This window comes from Anguilla rostrata, chromosome 16, assembly GCF_018555375.3.
Source record: "Anguilla rostrata isolate EN2019 chromosome 16, ASM1855537v3, whole genome shotgun sequence".
In the NCBI taxonomy this organism is placed as follows: Eukaryota; Metazoa; Chordata; class Actinopteri; order Anguilliformes; family Anguillidae; genus Anguilla; species Anguilla rostrata.
In genome coordinates, this window is record NC_057948.1 from 6800072 (window position 1) to 6817742 (window position 17671).

The 17671-nt window shown below is 43.8% G+C and overlaps 1 protein-coding gene across 3 annotated transcripts in view; it reads right to left on the reverse strand.

The window, feature by feature from the left end:
* The window catches only part of LOC135242100 (sodium- and chloride-dependent glycine transporter 2-like), a 37030-nt gene that overhangs the window by 6141 nt on the left and 13218 nt on the right, over positions 1-17671 (reverse strand). For all 3 annotated transcript variants that reach the window (XM_064313015.1, XM_064313016.1, XM_064313017.1), the window contains 6 exons: positions 8602-8726; positions 7452-7564; positions 6022-6153; positions 4180-4279; positions 3491-3591; positions 250-417 (listed from right to left, as the gene is read on the reverse strand). In XM_064313015.1, the coding sequence (XP_064169085.1) occupies positions 250-417; positions 3491-3591; positions 4180-4279; positions 6022-6153; positions 7452-7564; positions 8602-8726 (739 nt within the window). The remainder of the gene's footprint in view (positions 1-249; positions 418-3490; positions 3592-4179; positions 4280-6021; positions 6154-7451; positions 7565-8601; positions 8727-17671) is intronic.

Below are 17671 nucleotides of genomic sequence, written 5' to 3' on the forward strand. Positions count from 1 at the left end.
AGGCTTGAGCTTTTTTTCAGCGGGGTCTGGGGAGGACGGGACGGCCGCGCTCGCCGAAAGCTCGGCGCTGAAGATTGATCGCCGCGTGCGGCCGCGCCCACCGGACCTGCGGCGTACCGCCCCCGGGCCCCGCCGGCCCCGCTCTGTGATTTAATAAGCTCATTTCATTCGGGGACCCCGAGAAACCGTTCCTTTCTTATTGCCGGGCGTCGTGCGCTAAGACGTCTTCGCCCACCCCTCCCCCTTTACCTCGACGAAGGAGCCGGGGGCCAGGTACATCTTGATGACGAACATGATGGGGATCCAGATGACCGAGCAGATGACCATCAGCCAGCCCATGACCATGGACCAGGTGGGATAGGTGTAGTCCTCGTAGGTCATCACCTTCCACTGGTACAGACTCAAGCCCAGGATGAACTGCATCATGGGGGGGGCGGTGGGGAGAGATGGAGAGTTAATACACCGGGGGTGCGGAAGGGGGGGGGCGATCCGTTTCGAGATTTTGAGTCAACTTCTGCACTCAGTTATTTAACACTTAGAAGAGTAGGTTTTTTGGAATGTTTTTTCAAAATTCTTAGTTAGTGTTCAAGAACTCCACTGCTTTAAATTATTATTAAGTAATGATTGTTACATCAGCATTGCATATTTTTGATCTTGCACCTTAATTAGCTCGATCATATATTGATCCTACATGTGTACGAGTAACAGCTATAGCTGCAAACTGCAAGTACATCCTGAAGATTTTACTGTGCTCAAGTACAGGAGCGAACCAGGGCAGTTTACAGGGCGAGCTGTCAGAAAACTAACACTAAGGTTATTTAGTTAATCGGCTAGAACTAAAACCAGCACGCAGACCGGCCCTCCAGGACCGGACTGGTGCGCCCCCGTAATACGTGGTTCATCAGTGGCTGGGCAGCTCCATTCTTGCAGGGCCGATGCGTCTGCGGGTTTTCATTGCCACCGATTACTCCGGCTGAACTGGCTGATTAGCTGGATACGCTTGTGCTGGTTTAACCGCAGGTTAACCGCGAGAAGACGGTTCACGTTGGCACACTGGAACAGCCTTCAGCTGCCATTTTGTGAAGTTATCAAGAACAGCAGTTAAAATATCAAGTAGTAAAATGATCAGGCTAATTAATAATTAAGAGCAGAAGTTGGCCTGAAATCCAGGAAAGGGAACGGCCCTCCTTGTGCACCCCCGCTGTTGATAGTCCCGAGGTCTGCAGTCAAGACACCCACCCCCCCCCTGTGAGACTGTGTAGTTAGTCCCTCATGAACAAAACAATAGACAATAAAAAGCTAATAAAAAGCCATCAAGATGGACAGCATTCTTGGATGCCAAACATCCAGCCGCTGCCAAAGGATCTGAAAGGGAACTTCCGCTGGCAAAATCAGTGGCACTGAACCACTCTACCACTCAAATCAGTGGCACTGAACCACTCTACCACTCAAATCAGTGGCACTGAACCACCCTACCACTCAAATCAGTGGCACTCAACCACTCTACCACTCAAATCAGTGGCACTGAACCACTCTACCACTCAAATCAGTGGCACTCAACCACTCAAATCAGTGGCACTCAACCACTCTACCACTCAAATCAGTGGCACTCAACCACTCAAATCAGTGGCAACTGAAACCACACCCCTGGATGCTCAAAACAGTCTATTGCCCAAAAGGGGCCTTTTTAGTATGGAGTCAGAGGCCAGCAATCCCATAGTGCATTGCAGAATGCATGTTTTTTTTTTCCAGTGCACATTCCCTCAATACTGTTTTCAGTATTGAATGAACAACACAGGGTCAAACAGGGTTAACCTGATCGATGATATGGTTTGCCACTGAGACCACCGGATGCATAGCTTTTAATAGGACTGATCGGCACTGTATCTACCAATAGGTCTTTCACACACATTCCTCAGCATAAGGAGACTTAGGGGTGATTTGATCAAGGCCTTTAAATTCATAAAGGAAATCAACAGAGTGAAATGCTACAAAAGACTCCTCAGGTTGAGTTGCGTCAGTAGAACGAGGGGACATAAATGGAAACTCGAAAAAAAGGTCAATTCCGTACAGACGTTAGGAAGAATTTTTTCACGGCCAGTGTGTGGAATAGCCTGCCAGGTCACGTAGTAGAGGCAGAAACTCTGGGGGGTTTTCAAGACCAGGCTTGATACGGTGTTAGATACTATCGAGCTCTGTAGGTAATCAGAGCACTAGGTGCAATTTTGTCAGGAAAATGGCCAGCATTGTTGGGCTGAATGGCCTGTTCTCCTCATTGTGTCATGTTATGTTATTTCCCAAGGCTGAAAAAAAGGCCTGTGGAGTAGCACTGCAGAACTTTGCCTAATTTACCTAATCCGTTGACTGCAAGGTCTGTTTCGAGGTGAGCCCCCTGCCAACGTACCCTTCAGCAAGGTTCCTCCCCCTGAAGCGCTTCAGCAAATATCCAGCGGTATGACCGCGCAGCGCGTAAAAACTGCAAGCCTTCCGAACGGACTCAGACACGGGGCGTGCGCAAAGCGTTTAAATAACGTAACGAAGCGATTTGTCACCCGCGGTTAACCGCGACATCGACGGCCTGTTTCCCCGTAAATAACGAACGCGGCGGTCCCCTGGCGGGATTAAATGCGCTCCGCACCTTTCCGTGAAGCAGGCGGTGTCGTAAGCGTCCCCCGCCGCCGCCGGCGGCTAGCTCGCGCGCAGCAGCGGCCGTAGGCAGCGGACCTTTACTCCATTACAGGATAGCAGACGCCTATCCGAGCACTTACACACTTTTCATGCTACTTATCCTTTATACACTGGTATATCGAGCACTAGTACTTGCTCAGGGTCAACGGCAGTCTTACCGAATCGAACCTGCGACTCGTTACAAGGAGTCCTACATGTGCCACCTCCTAGGCCGTCTCTGGGATAATTTCCCAACGCGGCGTCGTTGAAGATATCTGTGACGCTTCAGACGCTCAAACGTGCGTATTTATCTAGACAGGCGAGCGCGCCTTCGTCTAACCCAAGCTTTGCGAAGCCCCCCGGAAGTAGGCCTAAGCCTGTACTGCGCGTGTTGAGGGAAAAACACTGGAGCTCGTGTGAAAATTAATGGGGAATATCAAACTTTCGAAAGCAAAATGAAACCTCCCCGATGGTATTCTTGGACTCGATTGACGACCGGCACATTTCATATGATGAGCAGATTGTAAAAATATACTACACAATATGTACATTCTATTAAATATTTTTCCCCTTCAGGGCCAAAAGAACCATTGTTTCACAAACTGCGGCACATAACGAAATATATTTGGAGTTCAAAATGGCCTTGGTTTTGTGCATTGGATTCACTAGACAGCGGGCTATTTTGCCCTCAACATGCCCAGAGGCGTTATAACTTCCTAGGCTTCGCCGCCTGGCCCCTCCTACCCTCTCCACCTCCAACGTACGCTCTGCGGTTCGAATGTCATTCCCGCGGGCGGGCCGGGTGAGAATGCGTCGGACGTACCGTGAGAATCGTCGGCGTCACGAAGGCCCAGCAGATCCGCCAGAACCTGTTCGGCTGGAACCCGATCATCATTTCGATGTCTTCGCAGAACCTCTGCAAGCCTGAGAAATATAAAAGGTTGCGGAATGAGAGCCGCAATGTCGCTTTGCAACCGCCTGACGGGACGCCATCTTGGCTCCATTTATAGACACGGCGACGCGAGACAACAAGTGACCTAGTTTCACTTCGGCTGAAGTCGGGGAGAGGTAAACAGGGCTGCGAAATGGTGAACGTTTCCCGGGGGAGCGACGGCCTTAGCGGGAGAACGATTAGCGCGGCTCACGTTTAAATTAAAAAACCCGGCCTATCCGCTGCGACATTCCTGTGGAGGAAAACGGTTATTTCATACGAGGAATGTGCTTCACGAGGGATTGAGGAAAGCATTCTGAGGTTACCAAACTGACACGAAGACGAAATCTCCCACAGCGGAGCTCAAGCTCGATTGACAGGGTGTTAGAGACATCGTGTGGTCAAGAGGGGTAATGTTCTTATTTTCACACAGCGCTCTGGTCAACAGTCGGGCCGCGTACCTGCAGATTCAATTGCGGGCAATTGCGCCGATTCGGAAGCCGCTTATGTTACAGTGCAAAAAACGTATTAAAAAATTATTATGTTGATGTATGCGCGATTTTCAAAGGCGATTCGCTTACCGTATATATACGAGACTCCCACCAGTTCAAAAATGGCTATGATGACGAGGGAGTATGAGGCTGCGAAGGTGTCCACCAGCTGTAGCATGTACATCCCACTCTGTTGCACCAGAAAATAATACAGACTGTTACACAAACAGAGCAAGCAATCCAGCTCCTGCAGCATTGTTTCTTTACCTGAACAAATTCATCACTTGAGACTTAAAGGCACAGGGTACTGTGCAGGATTTTTACCTAGGAAGGTATCTTGCAAGCTCGTGGGGCAACAGTTTGGGGAAAGAGCCATCCCCAAACTGTTGCCACAACGGTGAAAGCACAGAATCATGCAGAATGGCATTGCATGAAGATTTGCCTGCACTGGAACAGAGGGGCCTAGCCCAAACCATGAAAAACAGCACCAGACCAAGGGCCGTCCAGATACTTTTGGTCATATACTGTAAGTTACCCGGATGTTTGAGTTCTTCCATGGCCTAGATTTTTAAATCTCTCCCGAGAGGCCAGTGGTACTGCTGGCTTTCTTTGCTACCTGGTAATTAATTGATTGAAGTGTGTCACTGATTGGCCGGGGGGTTCCGCTCAAGTGGTGTCCCAGGTTTAATTTAGTTCCTGCTTAGACGGGAAGAATGGAAACCAGCAGCACTACTGGCCTCAAGGGAGAGATTTGAAAATCTAGGCCAGGGAAGAACTCAAACATCCGGGTGACTTAGCTCAGTACCCCCAGTGTACGGGATGCTGTGTTGCGCTAATTATTTTAACCGTTAACAGAAAGCGCGACCGAAAGGGTTGCCCTCTCCATTTCGATAGCTCTTCATTAACACAAGCCTGCGTACGACTCCCAGCGGAACCAGGACCGCTCGGGGGAATCGCGAAAACGAACGCGTCCAATTAACACCGGAACAGATCGCGCGCACTCCAGCGGCTGTGCTCCCAGCCACGCCTTAGCAGGAGAACGAGGGAGCGCTAAAACGAGATCGCGAGTCTGCCGAGGCTGACAGATGTGCGGAATTTCAAATTTTCCCCAAAGACAGAGAGAGAGGAACAGAGTAAATAAAAATTAATGGGCATCAATGATAGATGGGGAAGTCCGGAGCATGGGTGTCTAATTCAAGTCGTGGAGGGACGCGGCGTGCAGGTATTCGCGGTATTCCTTTAAAGGGAACGTGAAACACTTGGCAATATGACTGATTCATTTTCTTTTTACCTTAGATAACATGGCCCTGTATTCTAAAATCTAAATCACAAGGAGTGGTAAAAAAAAAGAAAAAAAAAGGTGCTCCAAATAGCAAGAGAATCTCAAAAAATTAAAAAGAGAGCAAACGTTTTATGTAAACAAAACAGTTTCTAAACGAGGGTGTAGAAACTGCTATAGAGTTCTGGGGTGTGAATTACAAGCCACAAAGAGAACTGTGCTGGCGCGTTGCGTCCACAGACTTTCTCAGGCTGAGTAAAGGTTTTAGAAAATGCGCGTGGACAAATTACCTGAATCAATGACACTGAAATGCACCACAGAACCAGTAGACACTATGGGTCAATTGCAGAGTGTAAACCTCAGGTTTAAATCTCTAGACCAGAGAACTACACTGCAGCTGGAAGCGCTATCCGAATCTGTGAAACACGGATTAGCTGTTTCAGTGGCAAGGCAGTTCAGTGGTCTTAAACTCCGGCTAAGAACGCTGCAACTGACCCTGTTGCCAGGGGTGTAGCACAAAATGATGCGCTCTGTTCCTATGCAGTCTCTGTGGGGCCCCTTAAAATAGTAGACCAAAGCAAACTTTTTAGTCCATGCCTTTTGAGCCCCCTCCCTGCCTCCCTCCTTTCAGGATGTCAGAACGAGCTTCTCACCTCTGTGATCATGGGGAATCCGAGGATGAAGAAGCAGAGGCAGCATACGAGCGTGAATATGGGCTTGTGTTTGCGCAGGTACTTGGGGAACTCATCAGACACGGAAGTCACGATGGTTTCGATGGTGGCGAACTGGGAAAAGACAGAAAAAGCGCGTCACACATCACCTGTGCCCAGAGAAGCGATCCGTGGAAAAAGTAGTATTTGCCGTTGTGCACAGAAGCTGAGTCATTCGGGTTTGAGAGAAAGTGGCGTTCGTTTTGCTTTAAAACCTCGAACTGCAGCTTTAACCCTGCCGTATGCTAATTGACTAATTTATTTGCGTGACTGAGCAAAATTACAATCAAAACAATATCTCGACTTAATGAACGTTCTGCAGAGTGCGATGCCAATGTACGGCAGCCAATTAAGCAGGTCTGTAATTAAAATACCATCTGTAATTATAATATGCCTGATTGCGGTTGTTTCTTGGTAAGCGCGGTAGGTTAGGCTATATAAAGACAGCTTCCCGCCCCGTCACCTCAGCAGAGAAATGGGAGGGATTGAGGGACCTCTTGTGTGGAAAAACCCGAGAGGAACACTTCAGTGCTGCCACGGCACAGCACTTAAAATGCGTTTCATTTCATAACATTTGAGAAAGGCCAACCGCGCGAGCCGCGAATTCCGCTAATTACTGCTTTCACACCCGGAGAGCTGCAGCTGCGGAGGATCAACGGCTCACCCCCTCTCCACACACAGCATCCTCATCTTTCATTTATTAACCGTTATTAATCCTCACCTCTCAGCAGCAGTCGTGTATATGTAGCCATTTCAAAAATCATGGTTTTGTTATATTCCTTATTATATTTCCACTAAATATTTATTAGAAATATATTATTGACCGTTAGTTACCTAATACAGTCTGAAAAAGGATGTGTTAGTATTCAACACACTTCTCGAGTCACTACTTTTCTAATAGGCTACTTTGTGTGAAAATCACCCTACTATTGTGTTACAAATATACAATTTATGTGTCACAAAGGGTGACTTTTTAACACATACTGTGTTGAAAGTAAGAAAAGGTATTTCACGAGAAGTAACACAAAATGTGATGTTTTAACGCATCTGTTTTGAAAGTGTAGAATCCTACCTGGGGAATGCCAAATTCACTTTTTTAAAAAGTGAGTCGTATATAGTGTTTCAAACATTACCGAGGGGTTTTCAGTCACTCAATTTCATCAATTTAATAATTTCAGCGTTTTCTGCGCATGTTTTCTTCAATCTGCAGAACATTTCCCCCAAAAGTATTTAATTTAGGCTATGTCATAATTAATCTGCTTAACAATACTGCCATCTATGGCAAGGCTTCACTTTAAGCACTGACGTTAAGTGCAGCACCCAGGGCCACGCATCCCATAATTATGAGCTCCCGTGCCACCTGTGACGGTTACCATGGTATCCAGCCCCAGTGTCAGCAGCATGAGGAAGAAGATGATGGCCCAGAAGGGGGAGAGGGGAAGTCTGGTCAGGGCCTCGGGGTACACCACAAAGGCAATGCCTGGGCCTGCAGGTTGGACAGAGGAACAGGGGGAAACAGGTCACATGACTCACTGTAACAGTAATGCAGTGACATCACAGTACCTTCAGCAAGGCACATGACTAACTGAACACTGTTGCCTAGATCCCATAAATTAGTCCTGAATGATTGTTCATTTAAATGTAAATCCAAGTAGCCTATTCATTCTTTTTTCACATTCTTCGATTGCTGAACATGCTGAATAGCTTGCTTTGTAGGTAAAGACAAAAACTAGCACTTATAATTGTGAGAAAGTGGTAAGGACAAACGTTCAATGAATTATGGCCGATATCACAGTTCATTCGATGCGCCGTGAAAAGCGGGTTTCGTGGCCGAGTTCCGGTGTGTTAGCCTACACACCAGCTACGTCTAACCAGCGAGTCACTTTTTTCCCCACATAGATACAAGGAAAATATATTGATAATAACCTTCAAATTTGTCCTCAGGGTAAAAACGGACCCTTTTCTGAGTCTTAACAGCTGTGAAAACCTCCTAAATTGAAATTTTTTTCAGAATGAAATTTGTTGGGGTTTTCCTGGAGTGACCCTACCATAAGAAACAGTTAAATGTGGCCCTTTTTATGTTTTTATAAAAGCGGTAGGCTACAATGTCAGTGTAGGCTACATAGCTAGTCTCAGGAGTAGGCTATATTTTAACATTGTCGTTATGAAATCAGAAGTCATATTCAAAGTTAAGGACCACACATCTATTACAAGGGGAAATGTTATGATGATGTGCGTTTTGTTGTAAAAACGAGTGGTGTAGGCTAAGGCTGTATTTCTCTCCGGGCTGTGAAGTAAGAAACAGTTGTTAAACAGTTTATTTAGCGTCATGTTATGTATAGAGTTCATGAAAAATATTGATTTAGGGTTTGGGGGTGGGTCAATTCCTACCCTGTGGACACAGTAAGAGTGAGGGTTAAACAACGTCTGAAGGCGTGGGATTTCCACGTCGTTAGCATGAACGTTAGCGGGTGAGGGATTCGGTCAGCGCAACTTTCCCGCTGGACCCGCCGATCGCTTTACCTTCGTCGGCCACCTTCTCGATGGGCACCTTCAGCTCGTGAGCCATGAAGCCGATCACGGAGAAGATGACAAAGCCGGCGAAGACGCTGGTGGCACTGTTCGTACACGTCACTATGATGGTGTCCCTACGAGGAGAGAGGACGCAGCGGTGTGGGGTTAGAACAGAACCTCAGTGTCGCAGCCAGACCCGCGCTCTCTTAACATGTTATTTAATCAATGCTATTTCGCTTTACTCTTCACAATATCATTACACCGTTACTATTTTAGAACTACAAAGATAGTTACATTTTGACTATAATTAAGTTAGCCTATATATCAAATGGAACAATATATTAAATCAGACAGTCTTGGGTGGAGAATAACAGGTTTTTATTCTGCTTTCTATATTTTATTTATTAATGAATCACGCGCTGTAGTTTTCGGAAGACCCAAATCAGGTCTTTTTGTTCACGTTTCACCCCAAAATCGATATAAGCTATTTTTCACATATACGTGTGGTGTAGGCTACTTAGTAATTGTTTTTACTACGCGATGTTACAAGTTAAAGGCACGAGGGGTTCTTTCACGAACTGATTGCATCTTGGAAATAGCTCTGGGTCCTCTGGTGTATCAACAGTGCCCTCTAGTGGAAGACACGGACAATGGTCAGACCGAGCCAGAGAGAGCACCTGTTTGGATCACACAGGCACAATTGGCTTTTTGGAAACAAGCATAAGCAAGCACTAAACTCCTGCTCCGTAACAGTCTCTGTAGATGAAATTAATTGGTTGCCATTTTATTTGGCGGCACCTGCATCTTTGTTTTCTCCGCATTCGTATTGTTCATGAAATAAGTGCGGTTTTGGCACAAGTCCTCCCGAAATGTTTTTCCTGGCGCTAAGAATCTTTTTCTCTTTTTTTCGCTCCTCATTAAATATGATGAAATCGACTGTTGTGTGAAATATTCTTCTGTGGGTGAGAGCGAAAGACGTTAAAAAGAAATTAATATTGTTAATTAGAATCAGCTGTTAAACAGATCATTTTGTGAAACAGGACAATAGCTTTGTTGCCAAAGATGGTAATACCCAGTACTTGCTGGATATGTGATGTCTTGACAGACATTTATGATGCATATTCCACACTAAGAGGACAATGGACAGCATTCGGACCCAGAAAAAAAAGAAAAGAAAATAACTTGTACACCAAAACCAAAATTGAACATCATGTTCCATCTGGGTACAAATAAGTACCTTTTACAAGCCAAAACAGGTAGTAATTAATTAGGTATTGCTGACAAAGGGTACAATTTTATGTACCTATAGGGTACCACTGCAGTGACGAGCACCTGTACCTTTTTAGGCACCTTGCATCCTTAAATTTTAAAAAGTTTTTTTTTTATATTGATATCTGCATTTTATGCAACCGTGTGTATTTGGAGGTGCTGCATTATTGCCCTACAAAACTAGTTCTATTATTCAATGAACAGATGTCCTTATCATACTGGGTTTTTTTTTAAAGCTGCTTTTACCTGAACAAAGCACACGCTGTTCCTAATCACAGAGACAGGCAGTCACGTCTCGGCCCAGAGAAGGTGGGACGTGTGTGTATCATATCAGGGGCTCTGAGGGTACAGTATTTAAACCAGGAACAGATGAGCAGTGCACTGAGGGCCACTGCAGCGTGAAGTTCTGTTGCGTTTCAGAGATCCTACCGCTGGCCCGGCGTGATCACAATAAACTCTCCTTTCTTTCACAAAGTGTTAAGTGGCGAGTTTCCTGCATTGTCCTGACTCCAGGGAAAGAAGCACTGCTTCCTAACAAAACCGAAAAACTTGAGAAATTGCAATATACACCGCACACCCATTCGTGGTTTTTGGTTCCTACACTGTGGGCGGCAGTGTAGTATGATGGCTAAGGAGTTGGTCTTAGAACCTAAAGGTTGCAGGTTCGATTCCCCGGTAGGACACTGCCGTTGTACCCTTGAGCAAGCATTGCTGCATTGCATTGCTCCAGTATACTGTATATCCAGCTGTATAATTGGATACAATGTAAGTCGCTCTGGATAAGAGTGTCTGCTAAATGCCTGTAATGTAATGTACTAAGACCTGTAGCAGGTGCAAAACCTTTGAGCACACACAAAACAAGTAACACAGCCAATGATTGGTGCAAAACCAATAGCATGACCAATCATCAGTTATGTTATTGTTCTTGTAAGTGCTAAAGGTCTTGGTAAATCAGGCCCTAGGTGTACTACCACTTCCACTCCCACTGTTTGCAGTGGCGCAAATCAGGAGTAAGGAGAGCTGTCGAGTGTATGAACGATAAACAGAAGCAGCCATGTTTAAGCTTCAGTTGCTTTCCTGAAGAAGAGATTGTCAGAAGAAGTACCGAGCACCAAGCTCGCCCTACCACCCGTCTGTCTACCTCACTGGCTACTGAGAACGTGAAATATAATTTTATTTTATTGTTTTTGGTATCAAATGTGAGGTGCAACCCTCAATTAATATGAATAACAAAAAAAATGCTAAATAAAATTCCCTAATTGTTTATCAAACCATTGTCTATGCTTTATAAGAAGTAAAAATACATAATTTTATTGTGATATCACTCTTTCTTTAATGCCGTGGCAGGGCTCGGTCTAGGACAGGAAATCGGTGCAATTTGGGTTAAAGGGACGCGCGTGCCAGGGCCGTGTTAACCAGCCCAGTGGTTTAAAAGTGCGCTCCTCTTCGCAGTACGGGTCTGAGAATCCGCAGACTAGGCGAGAGACAGAGACTGAGAGAAACCGCTAAAAGGTCGTTTTAATTAATAGCCGATCCTGTTACGTAAGACAGAACGAAAAAAAAAAAAAAACTGTGCAGTTCTTCCTTTTGAAAGTCGGAGCAGCAATGTCAATTTACTGATGTCAAAATATACAACCTTCCATTATCTAACCCGTATATTCCTTGTCAGGGTCACGGGGGATGGGGGGGGGGGAGGGTTTGTTGGAGCCTATCCCAGCATGTAGTGGGCGAGAGACAGGAATACACCCGGGACAGGTCGCCATCGCAGGGCCCACACACCATTCACTCACACACACTCATACCTGTGGGCACTTTAGACTGTCCAATTAGCCTACCTGCCTGTCTACGGACTGTGGGAAACCAGAGCTGAATACATCATTGTTTATGTAGGCCTTGTAGACTCACAATAACTACAATTTGAAAGAATAAATAATAGAAACAAGTTGTGAAATGCTGCATCATTTAGGTATTAACAGACCAATGTACAAATGTTGGCTATGAAAACGTTTACTTATGTTATTTCTGTGATGACATCGTAGTATTATGCATAGCTGGACACTCTCATTATCCAGGCAATACAAGGTGGATATTATTTAAGAAGACGTCAATGCCAAGTGTAGAGAAATACACGGCATTAAAAACACGCCCCGTCGATGTCCCGTCTAGCAACTGAGACTGTAATTGACATTTTAATTAAGGAAGCTCACTCGTTATAAGCTGATGGCAAGATTGCCGGAAAAATATCACAAGTAGTGATTAGCGCATGTATAAACTGAACGAGATGCCATTTTTCTGTCACATCTAATTACTGTCTGCGACAAACACACTCAAATTGCCGCATAAAAACGTTTTTTAATCGCCTGAGTTCCTGTCACCTCTGAAGCAATGATGCCAAATTGAAGTGCTTATAGTGAGTATATTAAACAGAGGGGAAAAAGTTCTTATACACTACCGCTGTTTACAGATCTGTTTAATGTAAGCTTATCACTTGAACTGGCAATAGAAATGTATACGAGGCAGACTGGAAAGCACCCTCCGATTTGTCTGGTCACATGTCAAATTTCAAATGTGCTCAAATCAGAGACTGTAAAAAATAGGCTCAAATACTATTTAACGGTTCTCCTGCTCTCTAGTCCCTCTAGTGGCTGGACACAGTACAGCTTTACTCAGTTTTTCTTCCATTGAGTTTGATTATGAACTGGCCAACTTCTGACAGAGATCACTTTTTGATATTCATTCTGCACATTGAGATTAGAAAAACTTTGTGATTCCAGCAAGAAGAATTGTTGAATGGTGGGATAAATTCATATTTCGTTGTTTTTAATGCTCACTTTTTCTGCTAAAGGAAATACACTAACAAGGTAACATTAAAACTACATCTTACTTGTTAAATACCCCCAACCCTATCCACAGTTTGGTTCAGGAATCACAGGTGACTTAACATCCTTTCGAATGCCATTGACAGAGTTAAGTACTTAAATATTACATAATATCAATTTCACTAGGGTGTAATGTGTTTACAATGAAGCCATATTATATTTGATATTATTTTGACATCTTATTATATACTACATTATCTTTTACTTATTAAAAACTGAGTATGCATACATGCTTATAGTTAGCGCAATTGCATGACAGTAGGTTTTCCGTCATGCAGTTGTGCTAACTTCAAGCATGTATGCATAGACCTATGTATATTTTATGTCATAGTCACTTTGGGCAGCATCCATCCATCCCTCCATTATCTATACCTGCTTATCCTGGGCAGGGTCGTGGACGGTGCTGGAGCCTATCCCAGCGTGCACTGGGCGAGAGGCAGGAATACACCCTGGACAGGCCACCAGTCTATCACAGACTGTAGGCAGCAGATTACAGGAAATACATACTCTCCTTATAATCGTCTGCAAATCTTAAATTTCAACAATTAATTTATGTTTTTGAACGGAATTATTGCATTAAATATCAAAACGGCATTTATAATCAATTGTCATCATTGAGCAAAATGGATACGAGTAATACTAAACCTTACGACAAGCAAAGTCAATGACAGGCTTCTGCCAATTTAGAAACTACACTTATATTGCCTAGACTAGAGTGAAAACAAACTACCCATTAATCAGCCACATAAAATGCTCCAATAGGGCGACATAGCTCAGGAGGTAAGACCGATTGTCTGGCAGGCGGAGGGTTGCCGGTTCAAACCCCGCCCTGGGCGTGTTGAAGTGTCCTTGAGCAAGACACCTAGCCCCTAACCCCTAACTGCTCTGGCGAATGAGAGGCACCAATTGTAAAGCGCTTTGGATAAAAGCGCTATATAAATGCAGTCCATTTACCATTTACCAATACTTCATTCATTTATAGCATTAACAAGAACGAAATCAGCAATAATAGGTGACTTTGATGCTCAATAATTGCCATCACCAACATCAGCTGTCTTATATGGATCATTTAACATTTATCTTATATTGCCGGAAGGCACGTAAAACATTTGTGAATACAGGCCCGCTCCTACGTCAGCGGGAAATTTCATTGCCGAACTAGCAATCAAAATATTAGTCAAGAGTCTCCGTCAAAGCCATTGTGTGGCTCGGTGTTTTCCTGATACAGGGAGCTCGGGTGTCCTAATTGCCTCCCACAAGCCCACACTTGACTGAGCACGCACACCCCCACATCCCCACGGGAGGGGAGTCCTGGACAGAACGGTGCTCAGCTCAGCACACGTTTTAAAAAACTAATTTACGGCTCCATGCAGTTTATTTAGAATTTATTTATTTATTTGGCTGAGCACAACAACATTTTTCAAAAATGAGATAGGACTTAACAATGGGGGTTTTTTTCATTCTGGGCAATGAAAAAAATCCCCCCTCAAAAAAGCAAATTCAGTTTCCAAAACATGATTTCAGATTCATATTCAGACAGAAAATATGAAATAAAAAAATATTTTCCATCAAATATTGCCACGGAATCCCAATAGGAGACAAACTGTGTAGAAATCATACTGGGTCCAGCCACTAGGGCCAGACTAGTTACTGCAGGTGAGTTATCATCCTATAGCCTTTTTCTATAATGTTTTAAAAGGCCGGAGTACATTCGAACTCGTCCTCCATAGAAAACCTTACAAGAGCCTCGATATCCTTCGGTTTGTTTCACGCCATTGATCTTAACAAGAGCCCCCTGGACAAGACAGCCCCAAATGCATCAGTGCTCCGTATTTGATGGCAGGTACAAGGAGCTTTTCCTTTTTTTTCCCTATTGATGCCAAATGTGCCAGATGGTGTACATGGCCAAAAGGATTCGAAGTCCATATGCTTGAATTTGTTGGTTGATGTCAGTGAAGGTTTTATTTGTGTAACCTTGTCAAACAGCCTGTTAGTGTTGAATTATCATTTTTATGGTAGATTTTGAGGCATGGTGACCCCAAGATGCAACTGAACTTTGAACCTTGAACTGGGTTCTTCTTGGCCTCCCACACCATCATCCAGGGGGACCTGGAGAGGAAGTGGAAGTAGAACTACACCGCTTTTCAGGGTGGTGGGGGGTGGGCTCAGGTCTTTTGGGGAGGTCAGATCTCTTCTGGGCAAGGCTGTCACCTCATTTTTTGTGCCCTATTGAAAAAGGAAGTAGGACAGCCACAATACAGTTCAAGACTAATATGAACTTAAATTGAATTTTATCGCAGATTAATCTTTGTCTGATTTTATTTAAAAGAATGTCCAGGGGTGCATTTTAAAACTTACATTTTGTGAAAAAATTATATTACTAATAATAATATTATTATCACAAAAAAACTGTTCATTTTCAGTCTCGTTTCTGTTCTACAGCTGTATTCCCCTCATTTTTGTAAAGGGTGTTAATAATTCTGGACCTGACTGCATTTGCCCATTATTTTTAACTACCATAATGCCCCAGATGATATAACTGAAAAGACTAAATAAAAGATAATTAACCGATACTCATCACACAATGGTGTAGCAGCCCACGTGGGTAGGTGGCTTTGTGCAGATCATGCTGGTCTTTTGTGGCGAGCAAAATGCATCAGTTCAGGGCCATTCAATGGGGAGCTCAATGTTTAATTTGCTGATGTCTGCAAGGTACCTGAAGGTGGTCTTTGCCAAAATAAGCTTCGACGGCAATGCAACTGATTTGGGGTTATTATATAAAATTTTGAAATGCCATGTCATTTTGTAATTACTAACTGTTGTAATCATAGCATTGCATTATTCAGCAATATTGGTACAGGGAATGTTTGTTTGCTTGCCTATTAGGTTGCCTATTTGAATTTTTTTCCTCTGTCTTTCAAATGCTAGGTTTTGAAATTGTTATATTTGCTGGTATAATTTTTGCCTTTGGAGAGGACTAACCTGTCTAACAGGACCTGTCTAACCCACTGTGGTGGGTTAGATTACATTTACATTACATTACAGGCATTTAGCAGACGCTCTTATCCAGAGCGACTTACACAACTTTTTTACATATCACTTTACATTGTATCCATTTATACAGCTGGATATATACTGAAGCAATGCAGGTTAAGTACCTTGCTCAAGGGTACAACGGCAGTGTCCTTACCCGGGACTCGAACCTGCGACCTTTCGGTTACAAGCGCAGTTCCTTACCCACTGTGCCACACATCTCCTCAAAATGTACCTGGACTATCACCACTCTGCAGGGCACTCCCAATCTAGGATCACTCTTATCACTTCTACCCTGTTCCTATAGCACTTTCAGGTTACACGTGTACCACCATCTGACTTATATTTGGGAGCTGACATAACATTACTCTCTGACCTAGCCTATGCTTACTGTGTGAAATGGATTTAATGTATTCATGGATATGAATAACTATTACATAGTGAGTATTGTACGTTACTGGATCTGTGTTTTGTAGTTGTTCCAATGACCGTCGGTATGCACTTGTTGTACGTCGCATTGGATAAAGGCGTCGGCCAAATAAATGTAATGTAACAGGACTGGTTGAATTACGCATTTTTCTGAGGTTCACCCCCGTCACACAGGCCACGCTGTTCTATGGGCGTGGGCCCTTTCGCTGTGTTCTGTCCAGTCCCACGGGCGTATGCAAGTCCAACAATCAAACATTTAAATGATCGTTTGCGGTTCAATTTGCATCATCACTTTTAGTAAACGATGTACAAAGCATGCGTGTGCATTTGTGCATGCAAAAAAAATGAAATAAAATAACTAGAAGAGTGCACTCAGTAGAGTGCAGATCTCCGCCAGGCATTCCAAACTGAAGCAGTTGTTGATCACTTGCGACCCCTAGCGCCTGGTTAGGAGGAGTGAGGAGTTAGAACTCAATCTATTTCAATGGACAATGATGGAAATTAATTCAAATAAAATACTTGTCCTTGATCGATTTGCAAAATATTGGAGAATTCAGGTCCTTGGCCTGCTGTCAGCATGCACAACATATAGTAGGCTGATCGGCCCAGTAGTATGCGAGATTAGCTCCGGACAGAGACACACACACACACACACACACACACACACGCACAAACACACACACTCGCACAAACACACGCGACCGAACGCATGATCCCCTCTAGGCTCCGCCTGGCGGAGATAATAATAATAAAATAAAATTCTGCAAGACAATCTGTTTTACTGGACCTAATGATCCTCTTAGATGGTCTTTCCCTTAATGCAGAATGTGTGTGGGTGGCACACAGATATTTAAAATTGGGTTACCTTTGGGCCATTTAGCTACTGTTATGTAATTAATCATTATTTCCCTTTGTGACATATTTAGTTTGGGTTGCCTCAAGGACAAGCAGCCTATTTGTAATGTCTATCCATGATACGACACCCTAATATTATTCATTTTCTCACTGGCTGAAGTTAACCGTGTGTGGTTGGAACACGTTTCATGCTAAACTGCCCTGTTTTGAGGGAAACTGGACCGGGACACCAGGGATAAAACCCCTGCTCTTTTAAAAAGTGGCATGGGATCTTTCACCCTTAAAGGTGTGAGGTCACAAATATGTAATTTATTCTTAACTGAACATTCTAATGCTGATGTAACAATCACTACTGGTAACTGAAAGCAATGGAGTTCTAGAATTTTCAAAAAACATTCCAAAAATGACCTTCTGCAAATGAATATACTGTAATACTGTATTGTACAAACAATATGTAAACTTTCTGTTTAAAAACATGTTTCAAAGTAATGTCTTTATAAAATTATACTACAATATCTGAAAGAGCCTATAAGATGTATATCTGGCCTTTTATATTTCCCTAAGACCCAGCCAAAAAAACTGAAGTATTCACATTTTTTTTACATTATAGTGAC